Source organism: Nansenia antarctica (assembly GCF_963989245.1).
Source record: "Nansenia antarctica genome assembly, chromosome: 9".
In the NCBI taxonomy this organism is placed as follows: Eukaryota; Metazoa; Chordata; class Actinopteri; order Argentiniformes; family Microstomatidae; genus Nansenia; species Nansenia antarctica.
The window spans coordinates 39,018,225-39,033,224 of NC_137679.1; the positions used below are offsets into that span (position 1 = coordinate 39,018,225).

Consider the following 15,000-nt stretch of genomic DNA (forward strand, 5'->3'; position numbering starts at 1 on the left):
CTCCTCTCTCTCTATCTCTCTCTCCTCTCTCTCTTCTCTCCTCTTTGCTCTTCGCTTTCTCCTCTCTCTCTCTCTCTCTCTCTCCCTCTCTCTCTGGTGTGCTAGGCTAAGTGCTATGTCGCTCTGCTTACTCAGCTGTGTTCTCATGTCCTCTGGGCTGCTGGGTAATGAACACATCACGTTCTGCTGTCTGTCCCGCTCATGGCCTGCTTTCTCCCCCTCCCTCCCTTTCTCTCTCTCCCTCCCCCTGTCTATTTCTTTCTCTCTCTCTCCTCTCTCCCTCCCTCTCACTCAGTTCTTTGCTCAATTGCATTCAATTATGCTTTATTGGCATAACGGCAAAATATACGTTTGCTAAAGTGACATTCTCTCCATCCATCCATCCATCCATCCATCCCTCCTATCTATCTGGGCCATTTGGCAATAGGGGGCAGATGGGGCTGCAACATGCTCCCATTTCCTGTCTGACTGTCCCTCCCCCCCTCCCCCAGGGTCCTGGCAAGGCCAAGACCCCCCCCCCCCCCACCCAAGGGTCCTGGCAGGGGCAGTGTCTCACAGGCTGCCAGATCACTAACGCCCCGGGGTGGCCCCCAAGAAGGCCTGTCACAAAATGGGAGCACAGTATGGTGGCTAGAACACACACCAACACACACACAAACACACACACACACACACACACACACACGTACACACACACGGATGGAAGCTGGATCAAATGAGAAATCAGACTTTATTTATATAGTGCCTTTCGTGCAAAATTGCAATGCAAGGTGTTTCACAATATAATGAAAATACAACGAAACTGTGAAAATAAACGGTAGTACAAGGCACTGTACAGGTATAGGAAATAACAGACGTGGTAGAACAGAGAGACCAGTGCAGCCCAGTAGAAGAGGGTGGATTACAAATAAGATGGATTAAGATAATGCTTAACAACAACAACAAAAGTCTTAAGATTTATTTTTAAAGGTGTTGACAGATTGTGACGCCCCTAGTGTAAAGATTACATCCGGTTGGGTGAAGTTTGCTGCCAGTTGATTCGAACTGTGATTGGCCGGTCAGTTTTACGAGTGTAATTTAGGGGTACAGTATTTATGCGTGTGTTTAACGAGTGTGTGTTGCCAGGGAAGTGGTCCCATGGGAGTCTCTGACCTCTGGCCTTAACTAAGTATGTCTAATCGATGCTGTGCAGCGGGGGGGCTAAACCCTGCCACAACAGCCCTGTTTAATTAGCGGGATTAGCGGCTAAAGGTGTCTCGATTAAATAAAGGGGTGTGAGTGTGTGTGTGTGTGTGTGTGTGTACACCATACTGAAAAGCGACATGACCTTCTGTGTGAAAGATCAGCCCCACCCATCAAACGTTGACCTTTGAGGGGGCCCATTCCAAACCTTTTTGTTGTACTGAAGGGACCTTCCTCCTTCCTTACCTTCCTTACCTTCCTTACCTTCCTTCCTCGCTGGCTGACCTGGACCCTGCTGACCAGCAGCCGAGGTAATGACCCGCTCCAATGGTCCAAAGCGTAAACGACAGCAGCTTCAAAGTGCTTTCCTATACCGCCGCCTTTTACCGAGGCTGCTTGGCTGTACATTTAGCAAAAAAACGATTTGGGGCAATTTCACCCTGTGAAGCATTGGTGATCCGATGATGACATATTTTTTACAGGTTAAAATACTTTCCTGAGGTTTTCTGGTGTGTTAACTCTAAGCTGTACTGTGGCATCGCTGTACTGTGGCATCGCTGTGCTGTTAGTGGTACGTTTGGTGAGTTACTAAATCCAGCAAAATGTTGCTTTACGTGATATCAGCGTGAACAAGAATAGTCATTCAATTTACTGCTGCCTTTTTCCTTTGCAACTTTTCCTCCCATCTCTACCTTGAACATTGTGACATTTTGAGGAAAAGTCGCAAGGTGAGAAAATGCTGCTCAAGTATTGGTATCCAAGCACACCTTTTACCCACAATCCTCAGCTCAGCAGTGGGCGGACACTCCATGCGGGTTAGCCGATCGATGCTGGCTTCAATTGCAGAGCCTTAAGCATGCAGGCAGGCTTTCATTCACACACACACACACACACACACACACACACACACACACACATAAAAACAGCCACACACTCACCACACACACACATGCAAGCATGCATACACAGACATAGAAGCATAGTAAATGTATAAAATGATGGTAGATTAGATGGTAGATATGAGCACTGGTATTTCCATCAGCTGGCTTCCTAGAAAGAGGGGATGTTTAGTGGAGTCTGGAGTGTGGTTAACACTGACCACCGTGGGTGGAGAGAGAGAGAGAGAGAGAGAAAGAGAGAGAGAGAGAGAAAGAAAGAAAGAAAGAGAGAGAGATGTTCCTATGAAAATCACTCACTCACAAAGACGCTCTCTGTCTTTACTGTTCTCATCCTTACACACACACGCGCGCACACGCACACAGACGCACACAGACGCACACACACACACACACACACACACACACACACACAGACAGGTCTGAATTGACATGGTCTAAAAACAGTTTTAGCAGGACAATAAAATCACGTCTTATAACCTCACCGTTTAGTTTGCTTCATAACTTCAGTCGTATCGCTGCGTGGATGTGCTAGTCTAGTGTAAGTGAACTGTAATCCTACCAAATACTTTAAGCCCTGCAAAGATGATTTATTACTCATAAATAATAATGATTTTTATTACTCATTTTATGCCACCCCCAAAACTGTGTCAGATTAGTGTTACTTAGACGGGTGGGGGGTGAGAGAGGGAGGGATGAGGGGGCGAGAGAGAGAGGTAGGGGGTGGGTGGGTTGGGATTGGGGGCGTATACAGCTTCCTAAAGTAGACACTGATATCAGGTATTACTCCCGCTTCCCCAATACACACACACACACACACACACACACACACACACACACACACGTCCATATACATCCATACGTGCAGTACATAAATTCACAGACACACACACACATACACACACACAGACACACACACACACCCATATACATCCATACATAATAATAATAATAATAATAATAATAATAATAATAATAATAACTTTATTTGTATAGCGCTTTTCCTGCCAACGTTGCAGCTCAAAGTGCTCCAATCATTATATAATCATAATTTAATTATTTAGTCATTTAAAGACAATTTTAGTCTTGACTTGAACATATTTGCTGAGGTTGCATCCCTAATGTAAACTGGCAGTGCATTCCACAATTTGGGTGCATAAAATGAGAATGCAGCCTCACCAAATCTCTTCTTTTGTACATGTGGTACACAGAGAAAACCAGCGTCAGAAGACCTGAGAGCTCCATTGGGCTGATATGCTAGCAAAAGGTCTTTCAGATATTCTGGTGCTATGCCAGTGAGAGCTTTATAAACCAGCAGAAGGATCTTGAAATCTATTCTGAACTTAACAGGAAGCCAGTGTAGAGTCTCTAAAATAGGAGTTATATGAGCTCTTCTGCTCATTTTGGTTAAAACTCGCTCCTGCATTTTGGACATTTTGCAGCAGGCCAATAGCTTCGGAAGACCAGAAGAGCATGCAGTGCATAAACACACACACACAAACACACACACACGTCACGTATATGTCCACATACATCCATACGTGCAGTACATTGATCCGTGGCCATGGAAACAAACTCGACACTGTACCACAACAGTTGCTATGGAGTGGGCCTCTGTTGATATAGTATTTTTTTTTCTCCTCTTTCTCTCTCACTCTCTCTTTCTTTCTCTCTCTCTCTCACACACACACACACACACACACACTCTTCTCTCCTCCTCTCAGCCAGGAGCTGAAGGACCAGATTCTCTCCCCGTTCCACAGAGTGTGACAGCTTGTCCGCTTTCCCAGTTTTTTTTTTCCGTAGACACTGTGTGGATTTGGCAATTTTGGAACTTTCCTGGCATGTTTCTGCCAGAGCCTGGATCTGAGAGAGAGAGAGAGAGAGAGAGAGAGAGAGAGAGAGAGAGAGAGAGAGAGAGAGAGAGAGAGAGAGAGAGAGAGAGAGAGAGAGAGAGAGAGAGAGAGAGAGAGAAAGAGAGCGTGAGGAAGAGGTGTCTGTGAAAGAATGACAATGAGAGGGAGAGAGTGAGAGAGAGAGAAAGAGGGAGAAAGACTCGGAAGGGAAAATGGAAATGATGGCAAATGGAAGCAGCAGGAGGAAAGTTCACTTTGGAGGTAACTGTGTGTGTGTGTGCGTGTGCATGTGCGTGTGTGCGTTAGTGTGTATTTGCGAGTATAACTGGAACAAAGGAAAAGACATGTACTGCTTAGTGTCTTTCTTCCCAGGAGATGGTCGTCGTGACGATGTGTGTGTCATCTTGGGTAAAAAAATCTGGACAGTATGATTCTGCTTCAATGTTTACGTTGTCAGTGGTTACAGTACGGGCAGTTTATAGGCACTGCCAACCCAACTGGCTTTCATTCATTGTTGTCCGTTCTATCCATCCAGTATCCAATGTATTCCATATTCCATTGGCGGTCTTGTTTCCATTACAAAGTACATTGTCCTTGACAGGGATTGTATTCCACGGCCATCAGCTGGTCTGCAGGGAGATGGTATTCCAGATTAGTGAGGGGGGGGGGGGTGTACTGTAACCAGCACCAGCAGTGTTCTGTATCTCCCTCTACCTGCCAGTATAATAATAATAATAATAATAACAACAATAATATTATAATTATTAGTATTAATAATAATAATAATATTATTATTAATAATAATAATAATAATAGTCATAATAATAGTCATAATAGTCATAATATTCATATATATATATTTTATTTTATTGATATAGCGCCTTTCAGGGGACGCAAGGCCGCTTTACAAAGAAACAGAAAAGAACAAAAACATTCAGACAAACAGACAGTCAGACAAACAGACAGTCAGACAAACAGACAGGCAGACAAACAGACAGGCAGACAAAACAGTAATAGAACTAGGGGCAGAAGGCCTTGGCAAACAGGTGGGATTTGAGGGCTGTTTTAAAGGCGTCCAGGGTGGAGTATTCCTCCCCACCGCCAGGAGGCGCTGTGGTGGTGGTGATGCTGGTGGTGGTGGGGGGGGGGAAGGGAAGCCACTTATTTTGTCCATGTTCCAGTCTCCCTATCTGGGACACAGACTGGGAGGTCTACCCGTTGCCAGGCAGGGACGAAGGACAGATCACTGGTGTTGACGGTGGGAGTTTCTCTGGGAGAGAAAACGGGTTTAGTGAGTCAGGTTGAGGTCTGGGATCTCGGCCCCCATCCTCCAGTAGACTACAGTCGGTTGGTTGTCGGTTGGTTGGTGACTGACCACCATAAAGAATTCTGAGAGGAATTCAACATTTTGTGGATTCCAAAGTTGTGGTGTTTTTTTTGTGTGTTGCGGTCGGTTTGACTGACGTCTGACAGTCTGGATGTGGATATTGATCGGCGCCCTCGCCTCTGCTCCTCCCACAGACACCCGGGCGGACCGCTCCGACCGGAGGAAGCTGTTCAGGCACTACACCGTGGGGTCCTACGACAGCTTCGACGCCTCCAGGTAAGCCCTCCTTAAACGCCTGTCCTTAAAAGAACTGTGTGTGTGTGTGTGTGTTACACATCAGATGCCTGATCTAAACACACCAGGGAGGTTATACAGTCCTTGGTCTCTCTCTCTCTCTTGTAAAAAACACTTTCATTACATTTCTCTTAAACACACACACACACACACACAGACATACGCACACACACATACACACACACACATGCGCACATAGACACGCACACACACATGATTCTGACACACACATGCAGACACACACACACACATGCATGCATACAGACATACACACACACGCACACACGCACACACTAACACACACACACACACACACACACACACACACACACGCGCGCGCACACACACACACACACACAGCTCTCCTCTCCCTCTATGTACCCAAGCCCAGCTCCCAGATGAAGACAGGTCCCTGATCAGCCCTGGCAGCGAGGCTTCCCTCTGTTCTTAAAACGCGGAGAGCTGACGGAGGAGATAACGGAGGGGGGGGGGGGGGGAGATAAAGGGAGGGAGGGAGGGAATGAAAGAGTAATAACATGTACGAGTGCGAGTGAGTCTTCTCAGCCAGGGGGAGGCTCATGTGAGATGTCACCTGACACGGTGTCCCAGGGTTCCTCCTGTCTTCTCCACTTCCCTTCCTGATCTGCCGCTCTGCTATCCTTCCCTCGCTTCCCTTCTTTCTGTACCTCTCCTCTGGGGGTGTGTGTGTGTGTGTGTGTGTGTGTGTGTGTGTGTGTGTGTGTGTGTGTGTGTGTGTGTTTGTTTGTGTGTGTGTCGCTATGTGTGTGTGTCTGTGTGTGTGTGTCGCTGTGTGTGTGTGTTTCGCTATGTGTGTGTGTGTGTGTGTGTCGCTATGTGTGTGTGTTTGTGTGTGTGTGTGTCACTGTGTGTGTGTGTTTGTGTGTGTGTGTCGCTGTGTGTGTGTGTTTCGCTATGTGTGTTTGTGTGTGTGTGTCGCTATGTGTGTGTGTTTGTGTGTGTGCATGTGTTTGTGTGTGTGTGTGTGTGTTGCTATGTGTGTGTGTTTGTTTGTGTGTGTGTGCGTGCGTGTGTGTGTGTGTGTGTCTCTGTATAAGTGTGTTAATCCGATCTGACCCCCCAACCACGCCGCTCGGGGCTGTGTTCTACATTGTGTACAAATCTCATTGATGGGAAGTAAACTTTGGGGGTGAGCCAAGTGTCCTTGTCCATACATGAATATCAATGTGCAGCGCGGAGGGGGGGGGGGGGCATTAGGCTGTGTTTGATCAGGCCAGCATCAGATAAGGCCTGGGTATTCATTAGGCACCTGTCCAAGCTAATCAGAGAATGGAGCACAGGGCTTCTTACGCTTGTGTCCACCCACTGTAGAGAAGTAATCCACTAAAGACCACTACAGACCACTACTGATCATTAAAGACCCCTACTGATCATTAAAGACCCCACTACTGATAATTAAAGACCCCTACTGATAATTAAATACCCCACTACTGATCATTAAAGACCCCTACAGTCCACTAGAGACCATTAGTGTCCACTACAGACTAGCACAGACCACTAGAGACCAGCCCAGCCCACTGCAAACAATTCCAGACCGATATGGATCCTACCAGAACACTGCAGTATCTATATAGAGCTACAGTATCTGCCATGACTCAACTACTCAATTCAGTCAGGTTTTCTGTCTCATACTCAGACCTTTTTGTGATATTACAATTCAGGTGTGGGAGTGTGTGTGTGTCTGCTGTTTATCTAGGTCAGGGTGAAACCTTAGAGGGACGTCACTCCCTCAGACTACCCTGCTATATGGACGGTGGCCGTTACAGATCAATGGGAAGGTTAGGTGTAGTTTACTTAGGAATGAATAGTCCAGGGTATATTAGGCCTTGACTTTTTTTTCTCCGTTTCTTTGTCCACATGTTGGAAACCCCGTTTTCTTAGGCAGAGAGAGACATCGAGTTATCTCTTTTTTTTACTTTGCTCTTTAAATATTCATCATGTTTTTTTAACAGACAGAAGGAGTCGTTTAATTTTACATGAGGCAGGAACTTTCCTGGCCTTCGTGCGCATTGGGGAGAAAAAAAGGCGCCACCACGGTCTGTGGAGGAAGGAATTGTTAGCAATCCTCACAATTCAATGTCATCAGAGATTAATACGTTTCTGCAGAAATGATCCCCCAGAACTATTCCGTTGGAGACTATGAACAATCCAGGGCATGTTTGAACAGCGCGCCCCCCTCCCCAGCAAATTGGCTCCTATGGTTCGGGCTATTACGCACAGGTCTTGTCCGCTGGTTTTTGAAACTGGGCCTAGGCCTATCCGTTATACACACTCAGTTGGACAGCGATGACTGCATCGATACAACTGCGCCCTCCTGTCACAACAGCCGAGGACATTGGCGGAATCAATACCGCGGCGTTGACCGCCGACTGTGATAACGCGCTTGTGATAAACGGCTCCAAAGAGGAGGTCAGGAGCTGGAGCGATAACCTTCAATACGACGGCATGCTGTCCCTTTTTTTCCTCCTCTCTTTCAAAACAGATTGTGTTGCTAAGGAAACTCAGGCGCATTTGCGCTGCTCCTGTTGCTAGGACTGCAGTCGCGCCTCTCCATCCCTCTATCTGGCTCAGCCCTCGTGTTGTCGACTCGTCGAACGGTCGCTTCTGTCGAGATTACATTTGGGTGGCGTTCACTCGGTATTTGTCAACACGTTTGGCCTACTTTGCATACAGGATTGTAGGTAGCAAGACACACGCACACTTAAACACACACACACACACACACACACACACACACACACAGTGAGACAGAGATCGAAGTAAGACACGGTTGACATCATTAGATGTGCTTCTTGAGGCCGTGGTGTGAAGGCTGAGGCAGATTGTGAGATTAGAGGAGTGTTTACTGCCAAGTGGAAGTTCAAAAGGTGTCTTTCATTCCCCGCCTAATCCCAAGCATCCATGCCTAACCCCTGGAAATTATTAGATCGCATCTTTCCTCATGTGCCTTGCCTTATAGACTTAGGCCTACTAAACTAAACAGAGACTATAAGCTGTTTCTACAAACTCAATTCGATTTTGACATGTTTTTATGTACAGTGAAGGGATGAGGAGGTGTGTCATTGAATGTGGTTTTGATTAAAGACGCTCCCCCCGTGCGCATTCTGTTTTGGAGTTATGTAAGCGCGCGAGTAACGACGGCTGTCAACTCGGCTGTATGGAATGGAGGAAACGAGAGAGAGGGATAGGGGGGGGTATTTGAGAGAGAGAGAGAGAGAGAGAGAGAGAGAGAGAGAGAGAGAGAGAGAGAGAGAGAGAGAGATTTGTTGTATTAAAAACAGTCCTAGAAAAGAAAAAAAAACGAACACCAGCATGCCTCGAAACTAGAGCGAGGAAAGCAGGGTAATTACCGGAATCTCTTTCCCTCCCTCCCTCCCTCCCTCCCTCTCTCTCTATCCTCTCCTCTCATCTGCAGCCTAGGATTACATTAATGAAACATATCATTCAAGCGCACGCGGGCTGCGTCGCCACCTTCCGCCACAGGACACCGGGGAGGGACACACTCCCGGTACTTAAAGGGGGTCAATCAATCAACCCGGGGGGCTCCCCCCTGTCACCGGTGCCCGCGCGCTCCCATGCTGGCCAGTGGCCACCCTCTCCCTCTCTCCCTCCTCGTGTCATGTCTCTCCGTTTGCTTATACGCACGCGCTCCATCCCCGCTTAGATCTCCGTTAAGTTAACGGAGGCTCCGTTTCTCCCGGAGCCCCGCGCGCGCGTTTTTTTTTTTATCATCCTCATCATCATCATCATCATCATCATCATTTATTCAGTCGGTAATGCTGCTTCTCTCCGACGTCACGCTCCGACGTCGTCGCTGGCTCGGGCTTCCGCGCGTCGCTCCCGCGGGTGACGACGGAACCGACTCGCTTCTCGGCGGCTGAGAGAGAGAGAGAGTGAGAGAGAGAGAGGCTGGCGTCTTTACCGGAGATGCGGTCGCCGGGCTGCCGGTGCAGTCACACCGTTCAGTCGAGCTAAAAAAGGGACCGAGGCGAGGACCCCCCCCGTCCACCCCCGTCCCCGTCCCCCGCCCCCCGGCTTGCGTACCGCGATGAACCTGCACTCCGGGCGGGCGTCTGTGGCCATGATGCGTCTGATGGGCTGTAATAATAACGGGCGCCTGGCGCGGCATTTCCCCCACAGTGACTGCGTGGTGGACGAGAAGACGGTGGTCCTGCAGAAGAAGGAGAATGAGGGATTCGGTTTCGTGCTGCGAGGGGCCAAAGGTAGGACCGCTACTTCACCAACTGGCCACTTTGGAGACTCCGTCTTGTCTGTTTCTCTTTTCTTTTTCTCTTCATTCTTTCTTTTTTTCTTTTATGGTGGTGAAGTATGATGTAAGTGAAGTGTGTGTGTGTGTGTGTCACTGTTTATTGTGTCAGTCAGTGAAGAACTTACTCTAGGCTATATAAACATACTTCCAATGCTTTTTTTCCTGTGTGTGTGTGTGTGTGTGTGTGTGTGTGTGTGTGTGTGTGTGTGTGGGTGTGCGTGTGCGCAGCCCATGTGTATGTGTTTCTGTCATGAAGTTACTCAGCTGCCCAGACAGTAATGCTCGCGCACGCACGCACACACACACACACACACACACACGCACACACACACACACGCACACACACGCACACGCACAAGATCAGTGTCAACACAAATGTGATTGTGCATGCATCATTTGATATCCCATCCCTGCATTGTGATTGGGTCTAAAAATAGGCTGGGCTGAGCTGTTGCTTCGGTTTCTATGACGATTACAGCCATGTCATAATCCACGCTGCATTCCACAGCAATGTAGCATGATGTTATTGGTCAGCACCATGGTTACTGTCAAGAAACATAGATTTAGCATGGTTGTATTTCTAACGGGCATCCTCTTTTTTAGAGCGAGAGAGGGAGGGAGGGAGGGATACAGGGAGAGAATTAGAGAGAGAGAGAGACAGACACAGAGAGAGACAGACAGAGAGAGAGACTGAAAGAGAGAGACAGAGAGACAGAAAGAGAGAGAAACAGAGAGATTTGGCCTTAAAAACAAGCTGAATGTTCTAGAGTCAATCTGACACTGCCTTCACCCCAGGGATCTGATCCACCCTGCTTTATCCTCTGGGCACACACACACACGCACACGCACACACACACACACACACACACACACACACACACACACACACACACACACACACACACACACTCACACACACACATCCCTACAGATCACATGCATATCTATCCAGACAAAATCATTCACACGCATACAAAAAAAAACACACAGGCAGATACACTCACGCAGGCATGCTCTCTCTCCTTCTCCTTCTCTCTCTCTCTCTCTCTCTCTCTCTCTCTCTCTCTCTCTCTCTCTCTCTCTCTCTATCACACACAGAAGCACACACGCACACACACACACACACACACACACACACACACACACACACACCCTATTACAGTAAGAGGGTGATTTATCAGAAGTGTCACTTGTCACCACTGGTTTTCCACAAGGACACTATCTGAATATCAGTGTCCACTGGCTACCCCGGGATAGAGGGAGGGACAGGAGGAGAGGAGAGGGGGATGGAGGGATGAGAGAAGAAGTGGGAGAGAAGAGATGAGGGAGAGAAGTGTAAAGGAAGCGTAAAGAAAGGGTGAGGGGGGGAGTAAAGGAGGAGAGAGGAGGGATGAGGGTAGAGGAGAAGGGGAGGGATGGAGAGAGAGGGAGAGAGGAGGGATGAGGGTAGAGGAGAAGGGGAGGGATGGAGAGAGAGGGAGAGAGGAGGGATGAGGGTAGAGGAGAAGGGGAGGGATGGAGAGAGAGGGAGAGCGGAGGGATGAGGGTAGAGGAGAAGGGGAGGGATGGAGAGAGAGGCGGGATGAGGGTAGAGGGAGAGAGGAGGGATGAGGGTAGAGGAGAAGGGGAGGGATGGAGAGAGGGAGAGAGGAGGGATGAGGGTAGAGGAGAAGGGGAGGGATGGAGAGAGAGGGAGAGAGGAGGGATGAGGGAGGAGAAGGGGAGGGATGGAGAGAGGGAGAGAGGAGGGATGAGGGTAGAGGAGAAGGGGAGGGATGGAGAGAGAGGGAGAGAGGAGGGGTGAGGGTAGAGGAGAAGGGGAGGGATGGAGAGAGAGGGAGAGAGGAGGGATGAGGGTAGAGGAGAAGGGGAGGGATGGAGAGAGAGGGAGAGAGGAGGGATGAGGGTAGAGGAGAAGGGGAGGGATGGAGAGAGAGGGAGAGAGGAGGGATGAGGGTAGAGGAGAAGGGGAGGGGTGGAGAGAGAGGGAGAGAGGAGGGATGGAGGGATGAGGGTAAAGGAGGAGGAAACATTACAAGAATAAAACCCAAGCAAAGCACACACACACACACACACACACACACATACACCTACACACTCTCTCTTTCACACACACACACACACACACACACACACACACACACACACACCACACTCACACACACCTAATTCACTTGCCCGCCACAACCCCATCTCTCACTGTCCATATCTCTGACCTCAAGTCAAACTCTCTTTTCATCATCATCCCTCCATCCATCCCTCCTCTGTCCAGTAATCTGATAGATGCCTGTTGATGAGCGCAGTCTGTCTGCAGCCGTCCAGGTTATTGAATTTAACAAGTGACCTTTCTGGGACTGGTGCCAGGTAGTCCCTGGTGATTGACAGGTCATTGAGCCCGTCTCTGGTGATTGACAGGTGGCGTGGGCGGAGCCTGGAGATTGTTGTTAGGAAGAAGCGTTAACCAATCGTTGAGTACAAAGGCGATGCTGACTTTTGTCTATTCTCTCTCTCTCTCTTCTCTCTCTCTCTCTCTCTCTCTCTCTCTCTCTCTCTCTCTCTCTCTCTCTCTCTCTCTTCCTCTCTCTCTTCCTTTCTCTCTTCCTCCACCCCTCTCTTCTCCCCCCTTCTCTCTCTCTCTCTCCACCCCTCTCTTCTTCCCCCTTTTCTCTCTCTATCTCTCCCTCCCTCCACCCCTCTCTTCTCCCCCCCATTTCTCTCTCTCTCTGCCTCCACCCCTCTCTTCTCCCCCCTTCTCTCTCTCTCTCCACCCCTCTCTTCTCCCCCCCATTTCTCTCTCTCTCTCTGCCTCCACCCCTCTCGTCTCTCCTCCCCCCCCACCTCTCTCTCTCTCTCCCTCCCCGAAGCGGACGTGCCCATCGAGGAGTTCACGCCCACCCCGGCCTTCCCTGCCCTCCAGTACCTGGAGTCCGTGGACGAGGGCGGAGTCGCCTGGCAGGCGGGGCTTCGGACGGGGGACTTCCTGATCGAGGTACGTGGCCCCGCCCCCTCCCTGCTGTTCTACTCCGTCAGAAGGAAAAGGGGCTTCTTCTTCCTACTTCCTGCCTCTGGCCTGGCCAGCAACAACGTGATTGGTTCGGTCGAGAGGATTGAAGATGAGCGAGAGCTGTTGATTGGTGGATTGGTTGATTGGTGGATTGGTTGATTGGTTGATTGGTTGATTGGTTGATTGGTGGATTGGTGGATTGGTGGATTGGTGGATTGGTGGATTGGTGGATTGGTGGATTGGTTGATAGGTTGATTGGTTGATTGGTTGATTGGTGTTTGGTTGGCGGAAGGCCTGAAGCTGTTCTGAAGGGCTTATGTAAGCATCAGGCGAGGCTGGTGGAGGTAGAGATCGGAGGCCAGGCTCATTGTGATGCGTGGGGTGGTATGAGGAGAACAGCGTCACACTAACGATGCCTGACACTCACACACACTGTGGCCCTCGGATCAATCCATCACTTAGTCCTTCATTAGGGCAGTTGATTAGGTTACGCTCGTACGTGTGTGTGTGTGTGTGTGTGTGTGTGTGTGTGTGCGCGTGCGTGTGTGTGTGTGTGTCTGTGTGTGCATGCGCGCGTGTGTGTGTGTGTGTGTGTATGTGAGCGCGCGCGTGTGTATTTGTGCGCGTGCATGATTGTGAGTGTGTGTGTGTGTATGCGTGCGTGTGTGTGTGTGTGTGTGTGTGTGTGCATGCGCGTGTGAGTGTATGTGTGTGTGTGTGTGTGTGTGTGTGTGTGCGCCGAATGCATACTCTGCATCTCTAGTCAGTGGATGCTGGGGTTGATGGGGTTGTGTTTGGCTCTGTCTCTTGCTAAACGGAGCAGCAAATGAGGAGAGAAAACCGCATCTCTCTCCCTCTCTCCCTCCTCTATCTCTCTCTCTCTCTCTCTCTCTCCCTCTGTCTCTCTCTCTCTCTGTCTCTCTCTCTCCCTCCTCTGTCTCTATCTCTCTCTCTCTCTCCCTCTGTCTCTCTCTCTCTCTCTGTCTCTCTCTCTCTCTCCTCTGTCTCTGCCTCTGTCTCTCTCCCTCTCTCTCTCTCTCTCTCTGCCTCTCTCTCCCTCTCTCCTATGTCTCTCTCTCTCCCTCTCCTCTGTCTCTGCCTCTGTCTCTCTCTCTCTCCGCCTTCCTCTCTCCTCTGTCTCTGCCTCCCTCTCTTTTTCATCTCACTCTCTCCATCCCTCCACTCTTTCCCACCCTATATATCTCATCTCCCTGGTCCAGCAACTCTCTCCATCTCTCTTCTGTGTGTAACGGTTTTGTGAACAGCTTAATTGTTTGCATGGAAATGTACTCTTCCTCCTTCTGTCACTCGGTCTATCACTCTCTCTCTCCGACTTCCTCTCTCCTCTGTCTCTTCCGCTCTGTCTCTCTCTCTCTGCCTCCCTCGCTCCTCTGTTTCTCTCACCCTCTTCCTCTCTCCTCTCTCTTCCTCTCTCCTCTCTCTTCCTCTCTCTTCCTCTCTCCTCTCTCTTCCTCTCTCCTCTCTCTGGCCCCTACAAATCAAGTAGGGTAATATGAGTCCCCTCTTGATGACTTCACAGGACTGTCTCACTCTCACAACCAGGAAGCACGAGGCAGGACACTAGGGCCTAATATAATACTACTAGCGTGTGTGTGTGTGTGTGTGTGTGTGTGTGTGTGTGTGTGTGTGTGTACTGGAGGCAGAAAGAGAGAAGGAGAAGGCAGTATTTGAAGGCGGTATTTGCAGTCATTCAGCTAAGATGTAAAGTCATTGTGAAAAGATTAGAAGGTACTCCCATCCAGCTGTTTCCCCTAGTCCGTGTTAATCCCAGAGACTGACTCACGCTTGTGGAAGAAGGGGCTGATCTGGGCCACGAGTCAGTCTCTGGGATTAACATGGACTAGGGGAAACAGCTGGATGGTTGTGTGTGTGTGTGTGTGTGTGTGTGTGTGTGTGTGTATGTGTGTGTGTGTGCACGTGTGCGTGTTTCCAGTCCTCAACCTATGATGTTGCCATGGTGACTCGCTTGGTTCAAGAAGAACACTTCCTTGTCTTTTTGTATCGCCTCGTGCCAATAAAGCTTGTTGAATTCAACTGAGAGAGAGAGAGTGAGACGGACAGAGAGAGAGAGAGAGAGAGAGAGAGAGACGGATAGACAGAGAGAGAGAGTG

At 49.2% G+C, this 15,000-nt stretch overlaps 1 protein-coding gene across 1 annotated transcript in view; it reads left to right on the plus strand.

Moving 5' to 3' along the window:
• LOC308165618 (SH3 and multiple ankyrin repeat domains protein 2-like) overlaps positions 1-15,000 on the plus strand; it is a gene marked incomplete at both ends in the record, with an annotated part of 89,803 nt that overhangs the window by 43,740 nt on the left and 31,063 nt on the right. Inside the window, 4 exons of the mRNA XM_080539767.1 lie at positions 492-621; positions 5,456-5,537; positions 9,735-9,817; positions 12,729-12,853. Coding sequence (XP_080395893.1) covers positions 492-621; positions 5,456-5,537; positions 9,735-9,817; positions 12,729-12,853 — 420 coding nt within the window. The remainder of the gene's footprint in view (positions 1-491; positions 622-5,455; positions 5,538-9,734; positions 9,818-12,728; positions 12,854-15,000) is intronic.